This window comes from Falco cherrug, chromosome 7, assembly GCF_023634085.1.
Source record: "Falco cherrug isolate bFalChe1 chromosome 7, bFalChe1.pri, whole genome shotgun sequence".
Lineage (NCBI taxonomy): Eukaryota > Metazoa > Chordata > Aves > Falconiformes > Falconidae > Falco > Falco cherrug.
In genome coordinates this window covers 7,308,873-7,331,760 of record NC_073703.1, presented here as the reverse complement: position 1 = coordinate 7,331,760, position 22,888 = coordinate 7,308,873, and the positions used below count along the sequence as shown (strand labels likewise).

General features: G+C 37.1%; 1 protein-coding gene across 9 annotated transcripts in view; it reads left to right on the top strand.

The window, feature by feature from the left end:
- MEF2A (myocyte enhancer factor 2A) overlaps positions 1-22,888 on the top strand; it is a 92,844-nt gene that overhangs the window by 51,139 nt on the left and 18,817 nt on the right. For 4 of the 9 annotated variants that reach the window (XM_055715060.1, XM_055715063.1, XM_055715061.1 and 1 more), the window contains 3 exons: positions 12,485-12,634; positions 15,545-15,764; positions 15,970-16,029. In XM_055715060.1, the coding sequence (XP_055571035.1) occupies positions 12,485-12,634; positions 15,545-15,764; positions 15,970-16,029 (430 nt within the window). Of the gene's footprint in view, positions 1-12,287; positions 12,420-12,484; positions 12,635-15,544; positions 15,765-15,969; positions 16,030-22,888 lie in introns of all 9 variants that reach the window. The other 5 variants (XM_055715062.1, XM_055715064.1, XM_055715067.1 and 2 more) reach the window with 3 other exon arrangements.

Here is a 22,888-nt window from a genome sequence, read left to right as displayed (position 1 = left end):
ATCTGTGTCAAAAACTTGTAGAGGGCCTTTGTACAGTACTTGTCTACCAAAAACTCTGCAGAAGCAACCCTGCAATAGGTGACATGGATGTACTTTAGGAGCCAGGATAACTACGTGTTTCATCTAGAAGAGACAGCAAGAGTTGGAGGTGGTCGTAACAGCACGCTTTTCTCTTCAAGAATTCCCCCCCCCCCCCCCCCCCCCATTTATGTTAATCTCTCTTCAGAGGGGAATGAATGATGTAGGTCCAAATATCATTAGTAAAAAGAAAATAGCTGCATCTTTCTAGGCCTCATTACAAGCTGTCAGTGGTTTGACCTGGTTGTCTTAATTAAATGGTTAATTGTCCTGTGAGCTAGATATTTGGCCAGTGTTTTAAATTCTGTTCATGGACGGGAGATCATTTCTTCCCCTCTTTTCCGCCAGCTTCTTAGAGTTACCTGATGAGAAAACGTAACTAATATACTAAACTTTCTCCCTTCTCCTCCTACTTGCTTCCATCAAATGCTGTTAACTTTTTTTTCTGAATTTGACATGAAACTCAACATAACAATAAATAGGTGTAGCTATTAGTAAGTGAATTGTTACAAGTCATAGTCTGGAAGAAGTAAGTTCTAAGCAGAGCTGGAGTGGTGCTTTTTGGGGCATTTAGGAAGCAATATTTCTGAGCACAGATAACTATTTTCTTTAGAACAGTTTAAAGCATCGCTTGATACAGTTCCCGTCGCTACCTGTGTGTGCAGCTACAGAGTACTCCTAACCAGTAAAGTTCCCAGGGATGTGCTTTAGTTCTTGGAACAGTTCTGAATGTGACAGACATGACTGTTCAGTGTCCTGCCCTGCCAGTCCGTGGTATAAGCCTGTCATTGTAACCCTGAAGTGTAGGCTACATCTAGCCAGCAAGCAGTACTATTGAAAGCTGCTTTCCTCAGTTTCTAGCGGTAACATGGGCTGTCAGTATTTCAGTTTGGATGATGTAAAATTTTCTGTCTCGTTGAACTCCAGACATATTAACCATTAAAGATGGACATAGCTAACAGTGCTAATGAATATAATGAATATTTTGGATTCAAGTTACTTAACTGCTTTTAGTTTGTGTGATTTTTGTGCTTTCCTTTGCAGTGTGCAGTATCTAGATGTAATTAGAATAAATCAAATTATCTGGCAGCCTGAAGCAATATGAGCAAAACTTGTTTTCATTGCACCTGTTTAAGTTACTAGGATGAGGTTTGAATAAAGAAAACTTTCGCTTTTGCTCATTTCATTGTAGGAAACTTAGGCTGTTGTGCTTTTGAATGAGGTCTTACAATGTAAAACTTTGTTATGTGGAATCTGTGTCATTTTTTTAGGTTACGGCTATTGTAAGTATTTCTCATGTGTTTCCTATGAAAACTACCCTTGACTTTGGTTTACATTGCAAATTAGCTGATAATAGTAGTATATTTACTCCATTTTTCCTCACAAATCTTTATTAAAATATAAATTTTGAACTGTAGAAGCTAGAATGTGTCAAACGTTCTAGACATTTGTAAAATAAAGATCCACTTGAAAGTGGAGGAACTATGAGTGTTTTGAGAAGTTCTTCAAGGATCCATCTTGCACTCTGGCTCATGAGGGTTTGTTGGAGTGATTCCTATATCCTATACCTCTTACTTGCCAACCTCTTTAGAAGCAAAGGGCGATTAAGGCTCCATGTTTATATATTTGTCTTTAGTACAGACTTGGGTAACACATTCCAAAGAATCAAAACTTAATGAAGGAAGCTTTTTTTCTAATATTGCATATAGCTTGTATTCTTGGTGAATAACACATACTTCTCATTTTCTTTGGAGTCTGTTTTTAGTGATAGGTGCTGTCAGTCAACTACATAAAACCAGTGATTCTCCTCTGTTACAAAACCCTGTATTTGTTTCTCAGCGGTGCGAGTGATGTTTTTCCAACTGATTCTGCAGTGTGGTTGGAGAATTTTTTTTATTTTTGAAATACATAGGGCAGACATACAAAGTCCAGTTCTCACACCCACTGCTTGCGAAATGCATGTCAAAGATCCAGTTTTGGATTTAGCTGTTGTGGAGATGTTCTGTTAAGTAGAACTGAAAATCGACTGCAAGAAAATCTGTAACAGCTCACTGCTTGTTAATGCTGGAGTTCATGCAGGCAGTCACACAAAGACATAATTATTTACTCGTATTAACAAGTTCTTCAAGCTGTGCTGGTCTCACATATTCTGAAGCCCTTGTGTTGCTGCAGAATTCGATGCTTTTGAAATTCTGCACTGACAGTTAGAAGAGTGTATTTTTACTTCACAATTTCAAAGCGAGGACCGTGGCATCTGTTAACCAAGAGTGAGTGACTTTACCCAAGCTGTGCATGGAGGAATAGACCCCAGAACAATGTGTCTCCTGGAACTACAGTAAGATGAATAACTGTTCTTTCTGATGATACTCTTGATTTCAGTGAAGAGTTAATGTAACCCAGCTCTTGACTTTCAAGCTTATGGGTTTGGTAGGTTCAACTGTCAGCCCTGCCAATCTTGCAGAAGGGACTGCAGAAGTGCTAGCTTCTTGATCATTGCTGTTCACCAGCCAGTGTTTTAGCATAAACTTAAAAAGGAGGGAGAGTGTAATCTATAGGATGCTTCACTCTTGCTTGCCTTTTGGACCTCAGCGTGTTTACATGCTGTGTCTCTGTTGAGAAGGTTTTAAATACTTTGCTTTTGAATAATCTTCTTGTTTGGGCCTTAAACTGATGGTGCTTCAGCAGAAAAGGTCTGGGGGAGTCTCTAGCCTCCAAGAAAAAATGGTCTAGATCCTCATAATACTTCCCAGTCATGTAACCAAGATGTGGGTGTGATGAGATGCTTCTGATCATAAAATGGAGATTGTGGTTTGTTCGTTGCCAGTGTTCTACTGCAAGTAGTGTGGCCCATCTAGGCAGTAACATTCTCAACAGTCACGTGAACAAAAGACTTCATGTTGATCCTTTCACCTGGTATGTTTTGGCATAGTAACTGTTTTATCACCTGACTGAAGAAAGCATTTATGGTGATAGTTCTTGTGGTACAGACCTATGAATCTCCTAACAGTCGTTATAATATCACATCATTCTTGTTCTTCATAATATTTATAAATCAATACCCATATAGCATTAATGTCTTTTTGTGAGTTACCAGTGATAGTTATTAGATCTTGTTAATGTCATATCAGTGATGTAATATTTCATGTGGGAGCTTCTGTAATTCGTAGTGTAGCTATGGAATGCTAGTTAACTTAGTTAAATTAACAGTAGTGTGAATATTAATATTTAAATGCTGTTTTACTGGAATTATTTATCTGTTACTTTCAGTAGGAAGTGAATAATATATTTTTAATTAAAACCTCCCAGATTCATTGGGAATATTGTAAAGATTTTTTTTCTAGATCAAAGCTCTTACACGTTGTCCTACTGGAAGCTCTTCTAACTGTAACAAACTAATGCCATTTAAAGCCCTGCTCGTTTTTGCATTAACTTACTGTTCAGTACTTGCTGAGCGTAGTGACTTGTTAGAAAGAAAAAAATCAAGCATGCCAGACCCAGCCTTTGTCCAATGTTGACATGAATTACACATGATAAGACTAAAGCTTACTCATATTTCACTGTCCCTGATTCCCATATAGTCTTTCTAACTCTCTAGATCCCACCTTTGATTTCCCACCCCCTTTTCAGGTTAGGTAAGGACAGTCTTCAAAGAAGTGCTTTGGCTTTAGAATGACTTGCTCTTAAGTGAGGGTTATGCAAGGAAAACCATATTAAGTGTATTCCTTCAACACCTAACTGAGAAGTTCAGTATTCAAAACATGGGTTGTGACATACTTATTACTGCTTTGTGTCTTGAAGTTCTACATTCTAATTATTTTAGTTCAGTAAAAATAGTGATGTGTCTGCTTGTACCCTACTTTTTATTTCTGGAGGGGCTCACTGCCTCCCGTTGTACATACCTCAGCTGGTGTTTCAAGTTATCTTGAATACCAAGACTTTTGAAATAGTTTCTGTTATCCTTTCTAATTTTCAGTCTGTAAGGAGAAATTCAGGATGAGAAATGTCTGAAATAGCGATACTGTATATGCAGGTAGACCAAAAGAAACCCATTCTTTTTATATCATTGAATGGTAATTGGAGTTTAGAATTTTTTTCTTGCCAAACTATGAGTAGGAGATAATATTTTTACTACAGAAGTTCTAAACGATTATGAAGGATATTATGCAGATGGGTTGCTATGCTTGGAAACTTTTCGTGTTCCATATGGCTTATCTGCAGTATACTGTTGCTGAAAGGAGGCATTCAGTTGACTACTGCTGTTGCTGATTTATATTTTTAACTATTGCAAGTATGTGAAGAGATATATATGGGAGGATGTGTATGTACATATGTGTGTTGTCACTTGAGTAAGGATTGAAAAAAGTATTTACGTACCATAAAATATGGTTTTGAACATTTTAACATAGAACTGTTTTGCTTGGTTTTACCATTAAATTTGTTTGTTGCAGACTGCTTTTCCTGAAAGGACTATAAAATATATAATATTTGATGTTAAGGAATAGTTTCTTCTTCTTGAAGATGAACACTGATCTACTTTGTCTTTTGTTTTTAATAAAAAGATTAAGATCAACTTAGACTAGCAATTCAGTACTCTCTCTGGAAAAATCTAGTTGATGGTACTTTCTGTAAAACATGTAAAATGAAAACCTGCTCAGCGATAGAAAATTTAATGATCTAGTAAGTTGTATAGAAAGTAAAACAAAAATCAATGCATCAAATATCATATTTTGAGAGCTCGACTTAGCTTTCACTGTAGAAACAGTAGTATCAGTGCTCATGGATTAGTAATAATTTTAAGTCTCAAGAAGTTCATTTAGGAATGAGCAATCCAGCTTGTTGGTAGGTCAGCAACTACATTGTAAAGTCTACAGTTTACAGATAGTGTTTCTCTAAAATTACAAGTAAATTCCCTGCCTATACCTTCTAGTCCGGTGCATTGTGTAATATTCAGGGGGTAAAAAGAGGAGTGGATTTTATAGCCCATAAAACTGTTATTCTTTAGTAATTGCTTGTGGTTTACCTATTTAAAATAATGTTTCACAGCAAAGATGGTTCAAGCTAGGATTTAAGCTTCATACCATATCATGTCTAAAAACCTTTTGTATGTGTTATTTTATATAAACGAGAGTTTGAATCCTGAGTGCCATCTTTATCATATCTTGGAGGAATTTGACAGCTAGCTTTCATGCAAGCCAGGGATACATGTTAAAATTTGCCAGATACTGGAAGTGCTCCAACATTTGCAACAAGACTGTCTTTTCTTAGAGTGGTATATAACAGGGACACCGATAAAACTTCAGATCATGAACATTTTTCATCTGTAAATGATGAATACTTTTGCCTAAAACTGAACATGGCAGAGCATTACTTGGAAGGGCTCTTCCTTTTATTTTATGGGCTAATGCTAGGCAGGCCTACAGTTTTTTTGTTTGTAAAACCCTTTGGCCAAAAAATCTTGTCATTGTAGCAAACTTCTGTTACTGTACTTTGGTTTACTGTAGGGTTTTTGATGTCTAGATATTTTTGCATAATTTCAGTTGCTTACTTTTGAAATGCCACTACTAATAGAGCACAAGAATGGAAAATACTATTGAAGTAAGCTAAAAGTAGAGTATGTGAATTTTTCAGATTTGACTTAGTACACATTATTTTGGTTGGGGAGCCTATCAGAAAGATTGGTGAAGTCTTGTTTGTAAGGAGGTTAGCTCTCCAAATTGCTTAGCTCGTGGAAATGTCTGTCATAATCTAATTTGACCTCCTGTGCATTTCAACTGAAGTTTTGAAAGCTGGGCACCACTATGCTTTGGGCTGTTTTGGGATGTATGTATTTGTGGCTATATTTAGAACGTGAAATTCTAACTGATAGCATAGCAAAATATAATTGAAAGTGTGTCAGGGGTACTGAAAGGATTAGTATTAGGGCTAAACTTAAGTAACTTCCTAACTTAAAGGAAAGGAAAACAGCTTCATAATGAAATTTGCAGATGCTTCAGTGGTTGAAGTTGAGAATATTAATAGAGCCTAAGGAAAATTTGTAAACATTACATAGATTAATCCAGTACATCTAACTATGGAAAAAGAAATTGAAGCCTACAGAAATGATATTGATGAGCTTCAGACACAAACCACTGTTACTGAATTGAATTATAAGTTTTTTCTTTGGCTGTTCCCTTTTGATGTCTATGCTGCACGTAGGATTCAGTCCTGCTTGTATTTTAGACAGTGCTAAAATTTGTATATTGAGCAGTGCAGAGTCGAGGTCTGACTTTGCAGAACTATGTTGCTACTTTAGAGAAAAGAAATTACGTGCTTCAGAAGCCAAACTGACCTGCAGGAAGCGCAGAAACTATACACAACTTTCAGTGACTAAGAATACTCCTTGGATACTTGAATATGTTTTATATATAATAGCGGAGAAATTACTGTATGTAAAGGATGGTACACCATAGTATTGTTCAGGGTGATCAAAGTGAAGTATATTGTGTTATAAAAGAAGAAAAATCCAGTCTGATTTTGGGCTCAACTTCTTGGCAATAGTATAACAGGAAGCAAATAATAAAGCAGTTGTCATGCTTTCAGCATGACTTTTTGCTGTATGTAAAGTCTGTAGTGATCCATGCAGTTCTTGCCAGCTGAACTCTTTTCTCCACTGTGGGAGGGGAGCTGAACTGCATTAAAGGAATATGCCGTGTTTTCTCTCACTGATGTTTCACGTTATAAGAATGAAAAAACTGGGTGGGAGTCCAGTGCTGTGACTACTGTATTTGTCCTTTGGTTTGTGACTATCTCAGAAAACAGGTGTGACTTTTAAAGTAGGATGTGATTATCAGTGGTGGCTGAGGCAATGGTTTGCTGCTGTCAGAAAGGACCAGACCATTCCTTCTGCCTACTTCGTATCTGCCTATGGTGCTCAGCCTATAGATTGGAAAACCATGTTATTCCTGCTACAACTGAAAACAAACCCAGCAAAAATAAGTTAAATAAAGAATGGTCAAGGAGAATTTTCTGTCATTTTAGTGAAAAGAAAAATTACTTATTTCAGGCTGGAGCAAACATCAGAGTTGGCGTAGGGATGGTCTCTAGGATCCTGCACTTTCTGTGGCAGTAAGTTGTTACTGTCAGTCAGCTTGTCAAACTGCTCCCACAGAGATTTCAGCCGTTCCCTTAAAGCATGGAGAAATAACCTTAAAGCACAGATCTCTCTAATCATCTACAGAGATGGAATGTGAGACTGATCCTGAAGGCTGTGGGTACCACTAAATAGCTCGTGGTTATCCTGGGATCTCTATTTTAGGAGTTCGTTTTCTTTGTTCCTGAACACTGATAGGAAAGGCACTGTTGCAGCCTGGGCTAATGCTACTGGCTTTTGCATTTTATTGGTGTGACTGCAACTTCACAATCTTTTGCCTCAGTGATCTTATCGCTGTTCCCATCGCAGACAACCATGTGATGCTTAGTCCTGTCCTGCACAGAGCTGCGTGAGTGCTTGGCAGCTGTGTTTGTGGGTGAGGAGCCTTTGGAATTTGATGCAAGTGGCACTAGAGTCCTCTCAGGGTCCGCTATTGCATGGCAGCTCTCTCCAGCATCAGGAACAGTTTAATGGGTTATCCTTTTGATAACCATGCTGTACGTGCCTACTGGAGAAACAGTAATATTTGGCAGTACTGGTGCAGCCTTTCCATTACTTCAAGCCTGAGGAATACTTACACTTAATGAAATCACAATTTTTTAGAAAGTATTTACTCCAAATTTGGGCTGCTTCACAGCTTTTCTGTGCTCTGACTGCAACAGCAGAAACAGCAGAACTAGACACAGGTTTTAAGTCAAAGGTTTGTTTTTCCAAGGGAAATCACTTTTCATTTCAATCTTAGTCAAATTTTGGAAATGTTTTTCCTGGTGATTTGGGGTGAAACACACAACAAAAGTCCTGTTTGGCCGGCTCCAATAGTAAGTGCAAAAAATAGAGCTGTTAACATGATACATAGTAGCATTGATAGCAACAACCATTTCCTTTTTGTGTAATATTACAAGAAACCTAACACTGAAAATGTTATAAATGAACTGACACTTTTTTTGCACTACATAATACTTCATGTATGAGATCATCCTACTTTTTTGTTTTAAGGCAGAAAAATATTATTTCCTGAGGTGGCGATGAATATAATCAAGGTCTCTATGGTTTTGCCAAAGCTGGCAAGGAGCTCAGATCACTAATATCAGAAGTCTTGGCTTTTTAACCACACTCACTCAATCGGAGCACAAAACATGCCGATTGTGCTGTTTTAACCATTAGCAACATGTCCTTTCAGAGTTGGATATAAACCCCAGGGTCTTTCATGGGGAGGAGGACAGTTGGGGGTTGTCACTTAACTTCATCTCTGGTAGCAGTAATCTGTGTTTATTAGTTCAGAGTTTCTGGTTTCCAGAACTGCTGCTGACCGGTCGATTGAGCCAGTTTAAGTTTTTGTGTGAGAGAAGCTGTGTGCAGCTGGGCTGGAAGGAGCCGTGGAGAAGGTGGTGACTTGATTTCATGCTGTGGAGACTCAGCAGGCTTAAAGCTCCTGCATTTCATGTTTCTCCGTTGGATTTTGTGGAAGGAAGCTTATGCTAAGATAATTACACTGTGGTGGTTGAATATCATCTTTGTTTCCTTATGGATCATACAATAAATAACTTTATTGTATTTTTATACTCTTTGGTATCTGTATTATTGGTTTCAGTAAAATTTTATGTTGAACTGTAGCGAGAAGCTAATTTTTTTGTTATTTTCCAAGCAGCCCTTCTTCTGTTTCTTAGATGCTTCCTGCCAACGCATGATTCTTTTCTTAAATTAGCAAAATGCAGTGCAATTCAAAAAGTAGTTTGCAGATGTGTGGGCGAGTTCAGAAAAATATTGGGGCTCTTTCACCATGTGCTTGAATTTAATACTTAAACCTGTCATAGTTAGTCCAGCTGTTTTCTAAACTCTGCCATTTAATTTTTTAAAAATAAAATAATATTTATCTAATAGTTTTAATATTTGCATATTTCAGTTTTATACCATGGAACAAAAGCAGTTTAAAACTTCTGGGTCGTTCTGCAATATCAAGATGACCACAGCTGTCTGAAACACTTGTAATAGTAACTCTGTGTATCACAGAACTATATTGTTGTGTTTGCTTCATTCTTTAAAAAAAACCAAAAAAAATCATACCTATCTAGGTTCCTCATTTTTTTCCTTTGCATTATTTTCTGACAAAAATCAGTACTTTTCCCTCATCGGTGAGTTAATCCAGTCTTAATATCAAAGTGACACAATCTCAGTTACTGAAGGCACAATACAGTGCGTTGGCAAACATATTGGAACAATTTCCAGTGATTTTGGCCAAGTCTTAGAGGAAGTGGAAAGTAATACAGTTTAACTCAAAAGGCTGCACATTTCCTTAAATGATCTGGCTTTTTTTTTCTGTTAACGCTCCCCCCGCAACCCCCACTCCAGTCTTCAGAGTTAATAAAATTGCAGTCTCCGTGATATCTTGGAAATAGCTCAAAGTGGCGAGTTATTTACGTTAATCAGAGAAATAACAAATTTTAGTTATAGAGAATGTCGAAGGCGGAGTCAGCACTTGTTTATGGAGTCTGGCTTTCCTGCATCCCCACAGAGTGATTCCCAGCAGTCATGGCCTTCCTTGTTTTCCCGTGAGCAAGGGCCTGTTATCATGTCTTGCTCTGTAGCCTGTGAGAAAGCTGAGGCTGGGCTGTTTCGCGTAGGCTTCGCCTGGCTGTGTGAACAGATTACAGCATTCCCTTGTTAGTACGAGCCATGGAGCAGAAATGTTTTACTATTATGTTACTGGGCAATGATAAAGTTGGCAGTCTTTTTATGGTTAGGTCCTCAAAGTGACAGTTCATGTTTTAGTGATAAGGAGACAGAGCTTTGGATATCAGACCCAGACTTATTATCTGTAGCAGTGAACCGTGGCTTAAATCCTTCCACAATGACAGGAACCCCATCTGGAGTGAAGGTTTCCAGAATCTGAAACAGGAGATACTGAGGCATTTTCCTTCCTCATGAGTCAAAGCAGAGTTAACCCCATTGTTAGCAAAACCAAACAAAAAATACCAGTTGCCAAGAGGAAGGATGCATTTTTGTTTAACTAAATCTCTTCCTTTATATTAGAACTTTGGAGTCTAATTTTCAGAGAGATCCGGGAGGATGAATCGGCAGCATTATGCTTAAAAGCTTTCATTTGATCGTTTTAGAATGTTGAAAGGAGGAGCGCTAATGAAACTCTCACGCTGCAATAAAAATTGCTCTAATGTGTTTATCAAAGGAGGTGAACTAGGCAGTATGTGTATTTCTTGCAAGATATTTCTTTATAGTATCTAAATGCAGTGTCTAATTACGTCTTGGGCACTGCGCGTGCTTGTTGACACTGGGCACCATATAAAGACATATTTGGATTCTATTTCCAGAATTCCGTGGGTTGCAGGGGTTAAGTGTAATCCAGATTATACAGTGTTAACATTTTTCCTACTGATATCAAAGTGTAGAAGACTGGCAGGCTGACTTGTTGGGAAGGGCTGGGAGAGGGATAACAGGCTCCGACCTTGAGAGGCCGAGCAGCCGGCCCTTGTATGGCCAAGTCCATATACGTGTCCAGCTGATTGGTTCGAGGAGCAGGATCAGTGCCGTGACAGGTGTTAGAGGGAGCTACACCTGTTTTCCCCATATGCTGATTTAGTGATTACATTTTTGTGGGAGTTCCAGATACTGTGTGGGATCCACGGAGCAAGCCAAGAAACTTGAGAAGGAATTATAGCTTATGGTGATCTGTGATATTGAAGAATTTCAGATGGCGTAATTGAATTTGCAAAGTACTGCTTTAAAACTGAAGTAGAAGCAGGCAGTATTTTTCATGTATATGAATAGTGGGAAAGTCTTGTGTACTTTTTATTGTGCTGAAAATTAGTAGACAGCGCTTTAAGAAAAAATGCCGAATACTATAAACTAAAATGTTTGGGTTTTTTAATCAGAAATTCAGTGTGTTATGGAAATGTAGTTTCTGTAGAACAAATGAAATTTCTTGATGGTGCAGAAAAGTCATCTTGCAGATTTCAAATCTCTAGGGGTTTTAGTGTAAAAATTACAGAATGTAGATAATTCCTCACAAAAAAAACCAAAACACACAACCCCTCTCATGCCTGTATAGTCCTGCTGCTGCCTTATGTACTGCTAATGTGTACCTGTTTAAAAATTTATATTGCTTTCGTTTTGAAACTTTTGAAACACTGAAGATTTTTCCATGGGTAATATTTTTAATCTTGTTCTGTTATAAATGAGAACTTGCAAAGAAAGATTTTGGATTGTGTAACAGGATGAAAAAGGGAAACCAACAAGGAATACAAATATCCTTTTAAATCTGGTCCCGAGACCTGCAGTTTCATATCCTGTCTTTCAGTAGCTTATGGGTAATGCCTAGGTTGTAGACAAGGTTGAGGTTTTTTTTTCCAGGGGATGTTGATGTGAGTTCTCTATCAGAAAACAGGAACTCCAATAAAGCAGTTGCCTCAAGTTAGTCTGAAGGAGTCTGAAAAAAACTTATATTTAGCAAACTAAGGCATTTTAGAGAGGGATTATGTAATTCCTTTTTATACGTTTTTGCAGTTCTTGTTATCATACAGGATGACAGAAGCGCAGGAAAATCCTGCCTTTACAAACTACTGAGACCGTGTTACATATATTAATGTACTGCAGTTATTGGAGTTGATCTAAAATTTTAGCTACTGTGTTTCTCAGAGTTTAACTGTGTTCTTTAAAACCTGAACATTATTGGATCTTTAATAAATTGATTTTTTAAATTGGCCTTTAATTACCAGTGATGACATTAACTCCTTTGCCATAGGCTTTAATGTTCCTTGTGTATCAGGTGACTTTACTCCATCAGCCAGTGTCTGAAAATGGTTTTGCATGGGACACTGGAGAGATGAAGTAGTTGTAGGTTAAAGTTACCCATGAGATGGCACCTGGGAGAGTCTGTGCCTCTGAATGAACCGTTTCTCTTTGTGTACTATGCCACTATTTTGAAAGACTAAGCCTGTCTGTTGAACAGTGAGTTTTGTCTGTGAAAGTTTCATGTAGTTTCAGTGGCTCTGAATGATTCAGTAGTATACAGAACTTCTTGGCAAGTTAGTATGATTTGTATGTGAATTTTCCAATTGTATTTCAGACCTTAAGAAAGAAAGGCCTTAATGGTTGTGAGAGCCCTGATGCTGACGATTACTTTGAGCACAGTCCACTATCGGAGGACAGATTCAGCAAACTAAATGAAGATAGTGATTTTATTTTCAAGCGAGGCCCTGTAAGTACTTTTATTTTATCTCTACTTTTTATTTGTTGATCCTTTTTATTAACTTCATTATTTAGGCTCTGAACAAGAAGGAACACAGAGGGTGCGACAGCCCGGACCCTGACACTTCATATGTGCTCACGCCACATACAGAAGAAAAATATAAAAAAATTAATGAAGAGTTTGATAATATGATGCGGAATCATAAAATCGCAGTGAGTACTAAAGTATGGTTTGTGCTTCTATTACATGCATGAGAATTTTCATGGTGTTTGCTTACCACTGAAAACCACTGAAAAACCTAGAGGATGTGACGGTTTGAGAAGGGAATATGGAGTTTTGAGGGAAAACGAGATGCTGATACTTGATCTTGTTAAAATACATTTTATCTTAAAGAATAAGAAGATTTATCTCTAGCTTCTGGTTTGCACTCACAGTTGTTCATAACTTGTGAACATGAGGTAACGTTTCTGAATTTCAGGAGCCTAACTGCATTGCCTAATCCTACCTGATATATTTTTATAAAGACAGATTTTTGTTGTGGGATGTAGGATAGTTTATTTAAATCTTGTAGCTCTTTATCTGTCTGTGATCAACATAAGTTTTACAGTACATTACAAGCAGGCAGATAGAATTGGATTAATTTTGTCAACAAATCAATGGAATTTATTTTGCTGAAGGCTGGATTTAGAAAGCTATTTAGATATTTAAAGATAAAGACTGGTGCACAATGGGAGCCTGAAAAGATTGGTGTCTTACTCCTGTTGAAATTCTAACAGATACTTCCTTGGACACTGAAATACCTTTGAAAAGATCCCAAGTGCCTAACCCATTTGCAGCCATTAAGTCACTTGGCTCCAGAACCCAAGAAGTTTGGGGCTAACAGCAGAGCAGATTTTGCATGGTTTTCACAGAGGTGTACATGATGACATTTAATTCCCATCTACAAAACCCAATTAGTGTTGAGTATTGCAGGGGAAGTATTTTCAAAGAAAACTAAACAGGTCTCTACCACAGCCTTTGAATTTTTAACACTGCAAATCTTGTAGCAATTAAAGTAAATGGACTGGCTGGGTTAATCGGCACAGACCCTGGGGCAATCGAGTACTGCGTCCCCGAATGACTTGCTTATGCTAGAAATTATGTCATTGTTCAGAGCAGTAAGGCCATCTCCGGGGATTTAACAGCGAATGACACCCAGCATCACTTGTTTTAGCAAGTTCTTTATGCTTGAATGAAGCCAATATCTTTTGTTCTTGCTTTGCTTTGAAGCTTTTGATACCCAACATTTCTGTGTTGAGACATCTTCAGGCTTCATCTCTCAGTAGTTACAGCTGAATTGCTCTGCCTTGATTTTCTGTGGACTTCATGAACAGCCTAAATTGTCTGTGCCAACATCAGTGTAAATAAGAGAGACCACACATAATTTTTTTTGCTTTTTCGTTCTGTAATTATAGCTTAAATTGGACCTGTTATGGTTATATTTCCAGTACTTCTGGGTCTGTATATGAACATAGTTTCTTTTGCGCTAGTGCACTCGTTACTGTCAAAGGATAGGAATGAGGCAAAGCGTGAGGAATTCAGTCATAACCAAATGAGTACCATAGATGGGCAGAGGCAGCATTTATTGTAAGGTGTGGGGGGAAGCTGTCATTTATTAGTTCTATATTGAGAAACCTACAGAAAAAATGTTCCAACTGTTAGCTTCTGGCATTGTTTTAAAGCATACTGCAGGTATTTCCAGTTTAGTTTGAATTACTTGACAGCATGCTGTTTAAAAACCTTTTTTTTTTTTGTAGATATTTAATAGCTTCTTGAAGTAGTTTCCCGTGAAAACAAATACCAGTACAACTTGTCATTAGATAGATACTGTGAATGATTTGCTAGCATTATGTTGCTATGCTTCATTACTTTTTCCTTCTGCCTGTGCCAAAAATTGGTAATTATTCTTAGAATGCTTCAGTAGGGACACTGTTGTTGGCTCTCACCAGTAAGAGATTTTGTTTCTTGTAGAAAATGTATTCTGCTCTTTTAATTAGCACAGTTATTGTTATGTTTCTAATATTAATCAAAATTGTTGTCCACAAGTATCATTCTAAGTAAATATTAAGCTGCATGTGACAAAAGTGCCTCTTTTTATGTATACTTGCAAGGTCGTGAATGTTTGTCATATGCATTTGACCTCTAAATCAAAGCTATTATCTCTGTCTTCTGTCAACAAATACTACTGAATTTTTACCCTTAAATTGTACCTGTCATTGTTTTGTTTTCAGTAATTACGAGAGTTGTGAAACAAAATAGTCCCTTTTGTTTCAGAAATTCATCACTGTCAAAGGATAGGAATGAGACAAAGGCCAAAGAAGTTAGTCATAACCAAATGAGTACCATAGATGGGCAGGCAGCTAAGCTTTTGATTCAAACAGCTGTTCAATAACAAACGTATATACTTCAGAAAAATACTTGCCTTTTAAATAATGTTGTAAAAATTAGAATTTAAAAAAAATAATGAAATTTGCAGAAAAGAAAGATGGTTATACATAGCTCAGAATAATGACAACTGAAATGTTTAAATTCAATTACTGAACTTAATTTTCTAAAGATCTGTTTACCTTTTTTAGTCTGTTGAAAAAGATTAGCAGCAATATTTTGGCAAGGTTAATAGAAAATGTTATACTAACTTTCTTTTTTGTGTAATAACTGACTATTTTATATATGTGCATGTTCATGCTTACATTTTGAGGGTGCAACAGTTCATTGATTTGTAGACATGTTTAGCTTGTCATTGCTTTGTAATAATCCAAATTAACTGGTAAAACTGTATTTCTGAGCTTGTGAATTCATGTGAATATCTTCAAATTTTTGTATTTGAACTTACAGTATTTTAGGAGTTCATGACTAATTCTATTGAAACTGTATTTATATGATGTGTAAGAGTTAAACACGATACTCTGCAACAAATTGATGTTTTACAATTGTATGCTTAATAGAGTTTAAAAACTAACATAATTAACTTTTTTTTTTAACCTGAGTAATTCTTGGCAAACTTTAATATGTATTTTTATAATGTGCTGCTACTGCAAACATAGTTGATGCTAATGTTGTTGTCTTGTGTGTGTTCCTCATCTTCTTTTCTCCAGCCTGGCTTGCCTGCTCAGAACTTCTCGATGTCGGTTACAGTTCCGGTGTCCAATCCCAACACTCTAACCTACAGTAACCCAGGGAGTTCCCTCGTATCCCCATCACTGGCAGCCAGTTCATCATTAACGGACACGACCATGCTCTCCCCACCTCAGACCACCCTGCATCGGAACGTATCACCTGGGGCCCCTCAGAGACCACCAAGTACTGGCAATGCAGGTAAGATTTCAGTACTGTTATGCTTTCTTTTTATATTCTCTTTTTTTTTTTTAATTAAAAACCCCACAAACAAAAAAACCCCAAGTAACAAGTTCTTAATGGTATCAGTGCATTTTCTGTTTTTTAATGGCTTAAGTACAAAATGATAATGATCCTGTAAGGGGGGAGAGCAAGTTAGTTTAATGCTGTGGCTTGCTTTTATTAGGTGGAATGCTGGGGACAACTGACCTCACAGTGCCAAATGGAGCTGGTACCAGTCCAGTTGGTAAGTGCAGTATCATGCCTTTGTTGAAAAATAGTATTCTGGTTTTAGTTTCACAGTTACTCAAAAACAATTTTGTATTTTGACTCCTTTTTCAAAAGTGGTTCTGGAAGAGCAAAGGTTGTAATTTTCTTAGTTGCTTTCTAATTGTCAAGTCGTGTAAATTCTTACCAGGCATTTAACTTTTTTTCTGCCATGCCCTTTAGACTTCAGTTATATTTGCATTTTTTTATTTTAGTGGTTTTCAGTAGTAGCTTGCTGCTCTTGCTTTTGTATTTCTCTACAGCTATAATTACAGTGCTCTAAAGAGATCTTATGTTCGCCAAATTTCTTACTTTTGAATTAAATTCACTGTGCTAACTAAACTATTACACTAAAGACAACCCGGCTGTGTTCTCAACCTTAGTATTCCAAGACCTGGATGTTTGATACTAGTTGTGGTGCCAATCAAAATGAAGAAAACACAGACTGTATTGTTTGTATTGCCATGTGTATCTTGCTAATGGTTTTCTAGCAGTTATACAAAGAAAGCAATAAATCTTGGAAGCTGATAGTCTTAATTTTGGAGGATGATCAGAATTTCTTTCAAAAACAAAAGAGAGATATTGCCAAAAATCAAATTCACAGTATCTTTTGGTGTTTGGTAAAAAGATGTGATAGCACTTTTTCATTTAAATAGTATTTTTGTCTGCCCTAAAAATTTAGTGCTATGATAGAAGGCAAGCAGCCATTGAAATTTATCACACCACAGAAGGACAAAACAAATGACAGTTCACACACTTCCTTCATGTTCTGTCCATGCCTGGGTGACTGAAGTTTGCACATACACATAACTCTCATTGGTATGTGTTCATAGCAAGGAATTAGAGAAGCAACTGTTGACCTTTAAGTATTTGCCCACTGGCTACTTACTGTGGCAACTGGGGAAAAAGTTCTTCTAAAATAGTCAGGCAATTGAATTTATGAATAAAAAATGCTGCAACTACAAGGCTGAAAGCACAGGATTGACTTTCCGCTCTTTATCCATTCTTTGGCTATGTGCAGCAAAGATATGAAATATTAAAGTGTGGTTTCCATCAGGTAAGCAAGATTCTAAATGGAGGAAACTTCCTCAGCTGAAAAAAAGGTGGCTATTTTTAGAAACTCTGGAGGTCAGATGTTGATTTCCATAGTATTTCTCAAGTCAAACTAAATAAGTTTATTATCACGCCGTTTCAGGCCTCTTCCAAAATCAGGCTTTAGTAACAGCAGCCTCAGATTTAAGACTCCTCCTTTCGATAGGCAAATAAAACAGTTGTTTACAGCACTTGCTATAGAGTAGTAAACTGTCAAAATACCCAGTTACAGTAGCTTGGTGAACATATTTAATGCAGTAAAATGTTCTTCTTCTTGCATTTATTAATAGTTTATGTGAAAAGTCAAAATCCATCACTTATCTCTTCACTTTCCAGAACATCGCACCCAAAATGTTATACCCACTCATTTCTAGAAAGATTTTTCAGACAAGTAAGAGTTGTGGCTATACAAGAACAGTGGAACATGGATAAGAAGTACCTCTAGCAAAACTCAGATACCTAATTAATGCCAGAATGCTAAGCCACAGAGCACCCCAAGTTGTGAGAGCTCCTCTTTCTACTAGGATATTGTATGGCTGCTTCTGAATACTGTCAGGTGCACAGTAACCTTCTCAATTGCAGCCAGAATCACAAAACCATATATAACCAGATTGAGTAAATCTGCTAACTTGTCAATTTGAGCTTGACAGCTGCCATTGAAGTGTGTATATCAAGTTAATTATGTCTGCAGACAGCAATGGTTTTAGTTTCTTGCTACATGTGTTATAGAATTCACTTTAAAAAAAAATTCTTCTTCTAGCTTTCAGTCTTTTAAACTTCTCAGAAATGGAGAATTCTGCTCTGGCTATAGTTGTGAAAGGTCATGTGTCAAATTTCCAGCTCACAATTTATAGGAGAGATGTCAAAGGTGGAGTACTGTCATACCCATATTCCCAGATATTTTCTCATAGACAAAGGAAAAACCCAAATCTTACTAGAGATTATGGAGTTTGGAGCATTGGAGATTTTGTTCTCATTTCATTGAAAGGTACATCTTTATCTCCTAGGTAAAAAGCAAGTAAAGGTTATCTTGCATAGTTGGGACCCAGTTCAAAGCAAGATGTTGCATAAAATGGCTCGTATTTAGTTCACATGAGTCTTTTTCTCAAGTCCTGTGTAACTTGATTGGAATAGGTAATGATTTGCTTTAGCAGTCAATCTGCCAGCTTAACAGTTTTTCTGTGGAAAATAACTTTGAGTAAAAATATCTGTGTGTTGTAGCAAAGATTGGTAGGTGGTTTTTTATGTCTATAAAATGATCGCAAAATTTTCTGTTCTAATACTGAGAGCTTACTTCACATGCAGCTGTCATAACTCTGAAAAAGCATTTTTATTTTGTAATATTTTTAACATTATACCCACCATAGAAAAAACATCACTGAAAATCTTTACTTGCCAAGTATATCAGGTTTTTTTTTTTTTGGGGTGGAGGAGGGAGAAGTACAGTGTTACAACAGTGTTTGCTTTTGAGCTAATTTTTTTACCCCCCTGTTAATTAGAGCAAATGTTTTGGAGCTAGAATTGTCATGATACTGTTGCCCCTGGTCGGTGTTAAACCTTGGTCAGTTTGTGGTGGGTATCTAATATGCTTCAAGAATCTCCTATCACCAGGATGCATCCAACTTGCTATCTGTTGTCAGCGTCATCATGGCTTGAACACGTGCTGCGTGTCTGCGTTACTCCTTTCAAAGGGCCGTGCATTCTGATCAGGCAAAGTATAGCCTCGCTTCCTGAGTACCCAAATGTGGGGGAGAGCTTCTTTGAACTGAAGGGACTTGATGGAGGGATCACTTCCGAATTTGTCACGAGGAGGGCTGCTTCACTGCATTCCAGGCGATTTCAGCATTACACCTTGAATCATCCAGAGGCTGCCAATGAAGTTGCACTTCCCGTGAAGGAAGTTGTCGCGTCCTTGGGGACTTCTGAGAATCAGAAGGGCTCAAAAGAAGTACCACTGTTACCCAATCTGTACTTTTTCTTCCATACCTTTCACATACGGCTTTGAGCTAAAACCATGCAAAGGACCTGAGCTGGCTTTCATTGCCAAGGCTGCATGAAAACCATCAACCCTGAGACCTTTAGTGTTAGATGAGTTCCCCAAGTTCTCCCCAGTCCTAGGTGATTCTGAAGTTGTTGGAAAAGGAAGAGGAGGCTCTTAGGATCTCAGAAAGACACAATGTTACTGTCTGTGCATGTCCTTGTCAGTGAAGTAGCCCTTCTGGTCAGTAATGCAGATTATGGATACATTTAATCTTCTGGGAAATTATCTTTACTTTTACAGTTCTATCATCCAGAGAATGGATAAGAAAGATCTAGACTTCTTGAGTACTGAATTACTCCTCTTTGTTCTAGAGCTGTATTTTCTCTAATATTCTTGCTAATCTTCAGATTCTGAGAATGCAAAGTAACTTTAGGAATACTGAATTTCTTTGGAATAGAGCTGAAGGATATACCTGCTTGAAAAACTGTTTTGTGAGCTATTGGATCTCTATTAAGACCCAGTCTAGATCACGTGTGATCTTTTATCCTGGCCTCAGGAAGGATTATGCAGAGGTACAACTGACAGCTTGCATGCATCTGTAAACTGCTTGTATGTTTCCAGAAAGGGATCAAGACAAAGAACTGTGAAAGGCCACACCTGTAAATGGTTCCTTTTTGTCTTGAGGGCTTGGCTGGTTGGGAGAGCCTTTTTCTGCATGTCTAAGGATAAAAGAACCTTTCAGCTTGGTCTTTCACAAGTCTTGAGTCAAGTGGCTAGTACGCTGCAATACACCAGAAGGCTTCAATAACAAAACAGCTTTCTGTGCATACCTTTTTATTCATGTTGTTTTCTTTATTAAATGAGAGACAACCCAATGAGAAGTATCCAACTACACTCTGGAAAAACATACCTCTTGCAGGAATTTTTCTTGAAACTGGGTTGGTGCTATCAGCCTCTTCCTTAAGAAGACAGACTTTCTTCTCCTTCCACCCCCACTCTCAGATTCCCCAGCCTGTGAGTTTTGAGCATCAGCTCAAAGAATGTATGTTCAACTGATGCTAAATATAGTGAACAAAGGATCTTCCTCTGTAATGTCAGTAGTGTTGGCATAATGTATTGCCTTGTTTTGACCTTTAAGATTATGCAGGTAAATACAACAGTCAGTGTTTCACCCTTCTCCAGGGAAGAAGTTGAAGGATCCTTGAAGAACACTGAGAGCAGTCTATTTACTCTTACAACTTCCAAGCTCTTCTCAAGGAAAGGAGTACTGAAAGCGCACTGCAGACCAGCAGTTTCACAGGGTGCAAGCTGAATCCTTTTCCTTTGCCAGACATTGTCAGCACATAACAAAGTTTGATCCATCAATCATATTCTGATTAGATCAGCTCACAAGAAGTGGCTGGCTGAAATCAGCATGAAAAATACGGTGGTGGAGGAAAGCATTTGAGTTTGTTTTTTTGTGTTTGGGGTTTTTTGTTTGTTTTAAACTGTAGCAATTTCTCATCAGAAACCACCCATTCAGATGTACTCAGTTCAGCCCCTGAACTACCCATAGGTTTTAGCTGAAGTTTGATATATCGTTATGTGTGTTCATTATCTCACCATAGTTCCTGATCTGTTAAGAGGTAGAAGGCAATTCCAGTTAGAATTTGCCACTTTTGTAACAAACCATTCATCTCCTAGCTGGATTAAAGTATTGCAGCATATCTGTTTGTGTGAAGTCTCAACATTTATATAATGTCACCTTGGCAGGATATACCATCGCACATCCTCAGATATTCTAAACATATCCCTGCTGTCATCCGTTCTTCACCGTTCTTTACATTGGCTTTGTATAGTTACACAGAAATCAACAAGTTCAGAAAGCAGAACTCCGATTTCATTAACTGTAAAACTGTTCAGTTGACAAAAGACCTAAAAGGCAGCCAAGTGCTACTGCTAATGTTTCACAAGAAGTTGAATAACATTTAGATGCAATAGCAGTTATGTCTTGGTTTGTTGCTGCATTCTGAATAATAATCCTGGTTTTTAAGAAAGCCCATTTAAATTCTAAATATCCTTGAAAATTGTTTCTCCTTTTATGTAGCTTTAGGCAAAAAAAATTTAAAAATAGTCAAGCAACCTGGGAAATGAGGGGTTTTTTTATATTTTGTAACATGAGTAAGCATTCCCTTGACACTTAGTCATGTGTATTTCTTTTTGCTGCATTTTGATATCTAAAATACTGGCTTAGAAGTATAAATCTTACACATTAGACATGGTTCAAAATCTTATATTACTGTCAGAGGTATATTTTAAGTCTAATCATAGTACTATCTGAAGCACTGATTTGTAAAGATCAGTGGAAATACACTTAACTTTAGCTTCCACAAGATGTCACAGTAAATTCTTTCCAAAGCTAGCAGAGAATTTAGGCTTTTTGAAATGATGGCAATATCAGCAGTGATTTCTGTGCAAAGCTGAAAATTATATGAATGGCATATGCAGTTTTGTGTGTGGTGTTTTGCTTTTTTTTAAATCTCCACTTAAAGCTGTCCTATAAAAAAAATAAGTAGAGCAACTAATACACATAGAAGTGCTATTGTTGTATTTACTTGCAGTATGGTGTGTGTATAAGAGTGTGTGTCTGTCCCAGGGTCCTGCATGTAAATGTTTTTCTTCAATAGATTTTGTCTGGTTGTCTAGATGCATAGTGAATCAATGGCTTATTGCAAACACAATTTTCAGTGAAACTTCTTGGGTTGTATGATGTCATTTGAGGCATAAATATTTATTTAATGCCATTCTTATTTTTGCTTAATCTTACATTGCTTAGCTGCTTGACCACAATTTTTTTCCAAAACTGTATGACTGATCAGTTTCTTGAAAGGTGAACCACAAAAAAAGATTAATGGCATCAATGACTATAACTTATTCCCTGAGTAGTAAAAAGTACATGGAGTACTTTCCAGCCACATGTGTTCATTGTTTCAGCTGATGTGATTTATATAGTGAAATATGAGTCTGGCTCACGTAATTTAATGCTACGTCTTGGGCTGCAGGACAGTAAATGAGATTAAGCTGTATGACGTTTCTGAAGGCAGAACACACAGTTGTTAGAATTGGTGGGGTTTAACATTTAGCTTCAGAGAAGAAGTTACTTCAAAAGCAAACGTATTCTGACTAACAAAGAAGTAGGCTAATGTACGTTGGCAGTGTTTGTTATCATAAAATCTAATGAAATTATGATTCATAATTGAGAGCCTGTTATCTTTGCATTTGTGTCTGTTTTCCAAAGAAGTGTTTCGAACATGCTTTAATAGTCTGCTTTAAAGAATTAGAGTTAAATAAAACTCTTCCGATGGAAGTAAAAACAGTAGTCTTATTTTACACTTGCATAAGATTTTGTATTCTGTTTCCATTTCTCAGTTTGATGGTATTTTTAAACATAAAGCAATTGTCTTTGGGGAAGATCTGTAGTGGGTGGGGTAGATACAATTTCTGTATTACACAAAATAGTAAGTAGTATTTATGGGGTTATTAAAGCCTCAGCTTGGCAAACTGCTGTATAGTTGCATCATCCTGTAAGCATTATCTTTTTCTGGCTCCTGACCTTACTCTAAGAAATACTGTGCTTTTAGTTATCCTTTCACTCCTAACTTATAATTTGATTCTCTTATTAGATTATTAACAGGAAAAAAGGCTTTACGTTTCATATTAAAAATGAATATTCTACAGTCTTATTGCAACCCCAGCATATGATTCTTCAAATAATCGATATAGATAC